Source organism: Saccostrea cucullata, unplaced genomic scaffold, assembly GCF_032062105.1.
Source record: "Saccostrea cucullata isolate Sc308-1 unplaced genomic scaffold, CSIRO_AGI_Scuc_v1 ctg2701, whole genome shotgun sequence".
In the NCBI taxonomy this organism is placed as follows: domain Eukaryota; kingdom Metazoa; phylum Mollusca; class Bivalvia; order Ostreida; family Ostreidae; genus Saccostrea; species Saccostrea cuccullata.
In genome coordinates this window covers 93732-97319 of record NW_026940096.1, presented here as the reverse complement: position 1 = coordinate 97319, position 3588 = coordinate 93732, and the positions used below count along the sequence as shown (strand labels likewise).

The 3588-nt window shown below is 34.9% G+C and overlaps 1 protein-coding gene across 1 annotated transcript; it reads right to left on the bottom strand.

Annotated features, from left to right (window-relative positions):
- Positions 1–464: 464 nt before the first annotated feature.
- Positions 465–2513, bottom strand: LOC134254771 (uncharacterized). Its single transcript, XM_062737295.1, has 2 exons — positions 1310–2513; positions 465–754 (listed from the first exon to the last, which is right to left on the bottom strand). The coding sequence occupies exons 1-2, from the start codon at positions 2511–2513 to the stop codon at positions 465–467; spliced, it is 1494 nt and encodes a 497-aa protein (XP_062593279.1).
- Positions 2514–3588: the final 1075 nt, after the last annotated feature.

The following is a 3588-nucleotide window of genomic DNA, read 5'->3' as shown; positions in this document are numbered from 1 at the left end:
TTTTCGATCCTTCGGATTAGACCTTAAACACCAAGGTCCTTTGTCAAGACAGGAGTTGGCACGATAAAGATTTAAAGATCCCTAACTGCACTTGGTCCTGAGTGCCGAGTAAAGGTCAGTTTGAGGCTCTTCATCATTACATGGTGATGTCTCTAATTGAATGAAAGATTCTCGAATGGGACGTAAATTAACAACAAACAATCCAATCCCCCGGTTGTATTTGGAGAAGAAACATTAATATCACCGTTACAATCGTGAGCATTGTTACTCTCTTTTGAATGATACAGATGTATTTTGGGATTTGTTTTATTCACAATTAAAACAAAAACAAAGCTATAACATTAAAGCTATCTTCAGTCTGATTATATTTATGAAAATCATCTTCATATATACAAATTGATTTTTGCCGAACAGGTCTGTATAATCTACCTACAAGAAAGGTGTATACATGTAAATACATCTTTTTAAGGAATGTTTCTATGAAGTTGGTTTTTAATATATCTTATTCTAGCTTCTGCAGCTTTCTGATTTTTGTGGAATGGTTCCTGTTTTAGTGACTCTTGATAAGACTGCAATGCTCCGTGTAAGTCCCCCACAACTTGCTGACAGATTCCTAATATCTGCCAGGATATGTCTCTAAGACATACTGATACACATCTATCACTATCATGGAGCAAGATCTTTAGGTCTGCCAGGGACTGTAGACATTGAGACTGATTACCTAGTCTATAGTAAGATAACACAGACAGCATTTCTACAAGAACAAACGGTGATATATAGAAAGTGTTCTTTTCATTTTGCCAAGCTATTTCTTGTTCTAAAATTAATTCTTGAAGAAAGGGAACATCTGTATGTAGCCAAATGTCTTCAGCCCAGGATATTGTCATTCGATTAGATGGAGACCGAAGGCATTTAGCTTGATATATTTCCCCGCCTATAATCGTATAATTGTGAAATTGTGATATCTTTTTCCTAATAAAATTAATTATACAAATTGCCTTATGATATCTTCTTGTCCTATAGTAATGCAGTGCTAGATACAATGAATCTGCCCCACAACCTATCTTTCCTACCAGCTTTAAAATGTTACAAAGAATTCTATCTTTACAGTACATATCCTTATGATTGCAATAAGAAGAGGTACTTGCCATGAGGAAAAACATATAAATAAGGGTTTTAGCAGTACTATATTGTAATATTAATGTCTGGCATGGCGATAATGGAAATTGTAATACGTTTTCTATTGATTTTAAATATAAATAATATGTTTGAAGGTCAAAACCCTTATATAAGGACCAGGATTGTTTACTCGTGTAATACAAATCTATATCTGGGACAGATTTAACATGTCCATCGGCGAAAGGACTCTCAAAAGACGGGTTGACAAGAGCTGGTTCCACAATTGCCCTGAGAGTCGGGCTAAGCAGCAGGCAAGACACACCCATTTTATAATACCGGTTCAGTTGTTCCAACAGAAAGATGCGTTCCTCTCCAATTACTTTGTTTGCAAACATGTTATTTTGAGAATTAAAAAAATTGGACAATACACCACGATTTACAGAATGAATGAGATATTTCAAACATTTCCAGAAAGAGTTCAATAAATTGGTTGGGTACCATTGGATAGTTCCAAACTGTATAATCCAGAACATCGTAGTTTTTATATGATATGAACAAAGTAGTGGTTTCTCGATACAGTCATTGATAACTTCCTTCAGAAATATTTTAAGAAGTCCGTAACATAAAAATTGGGTATGGTTCATGGTATTCACAAGTCTCTTTTCGGCTCGAGAAAACGATAATCTCCACTCGAGTTCTTGATCAACACATAAATCATCACATGTAGGCCTACTTCCGATAGGGACACAGTGATAGCCATTGTTCAAAATTTCTTTAATCACAAATTCAGGAGGCCAGGTGTAATTTAGAGATCGTTCAATCCATTTAAGTGCTGATTTTGGCCAGTGTATACTTGCTAAACAATAAACTTCGTCAATTTCAGTTCCTGCACAGGATTTGGTTATACACGGACCATGACTTTTGGCATTCTTAAAGTATTCATTGCTCATTTGCAACATTTCTTTTCTCCATATCAAATTTGAAAGATAAAATTTGTCATTGAAGGAAACACGTGTTTGTCTGATGAAACAGTCTCTTGTCTCTGTTAGAAGTTGTAATCTGACAAATCCAGGTGGCGTGTCACTATCCTCTACCAGGATAATGGTGTGTTTTGATGCATTGTAAATCTTTGCTTGGGAAACCTTACTTATCATTTTATGATTTTGATCCCAAAGCATAACATCCAAATCAGAAGAGTCCAATCTGAACCCTTCCCTAAAACTACCACTGTAACTGTATGGTATACTTAATAATCTAAGTAACATATCTTTGGGTTTCCCTACCATCTCTTCAATGTCCATTACGTCCCTTCTGAAGGACACTTCTGTCGGTGTCCCTATTTTTCGACACAGACCCACATACAGAACTTCTGACAGACGAGGAATGTGTTCCATTCTGTAATTAGAAATTATACATCGATTATGTTGGAATTAAAAGTTATACATCGAGCAGATTGTATGCATATGATCGTAGGAACCGGGGGGAGGGCACATCGAGCTGTGCCCCTAATTTTTCCGATATATAGAACACTAAACAATAGAAAGCATAGCTACCATACACTTGTGCCCCCTCGATAATAACGTCTCAGGCGTTTTTATTGCTTTTCAAGGATATGTGTAAAACAAACTAAAAATAAATAGCTGTGCCCCCCCTGCATAATGAAATTGGTTCCTGTGGGGCTGAATTGGGTGTTTATGTCGTTTTGTTATTTTTTAGAAATATTTCTAGGTAAAATTATGAAGTCCAACCATTTCAAAGAGAAAATTACTCTGATTTTCTTACACCCCAGAAAGCATAGTCTATATTAGATTGAATGCATCAAAAATGTCAATATATATAGTCTGGTCCGATTTATAGGAAAAAATACTTCTGACGGCAAAAATTTATTATTTGGTCCAACATAGTTTTTTAACCTATTTCAAGTATGCTGAATCCGAAAAAAAATATGCTGGCCTTCATGAAAATCACGTTAAAGAGGTCAAAATGGCGATTCAAAATGGCGGACATTTAATTTTTCTAATTTTCTCTTTATATTGTTAAAAATGGAGAAGTAATGTGTGAATATCTCACTGAGTGTAATACAACTTTACAAATGATAAGTGAATGCAAACATTATTAGTTTAACTCAGAAAATTTAGTCGTTTCTAAACTTAATTCGAATTTTCTCTGATTTATTTGTCTATTGTTTCTATCTTCTGCTTTGGTAAGGATTTTACATTTGCAAACATTCATACACTGCAGATTTGTATTTTTTCTCTGCATCTCGCTATTTTACTACTGAATGATGATGCAGCTGTAACTTACAATTTAAATTTTCGGAAAAATATCTGCAATGGCCCATCCATAAGTTGGCAGAAAACAACCAAGAACAACCATCCCATCTCATTGGTCTTAGTAATATTCCACAATATATTTATATATACTGCCTGGCATTTTGCTCGCTTTGTATGCATATAAAGAGAATGGGAA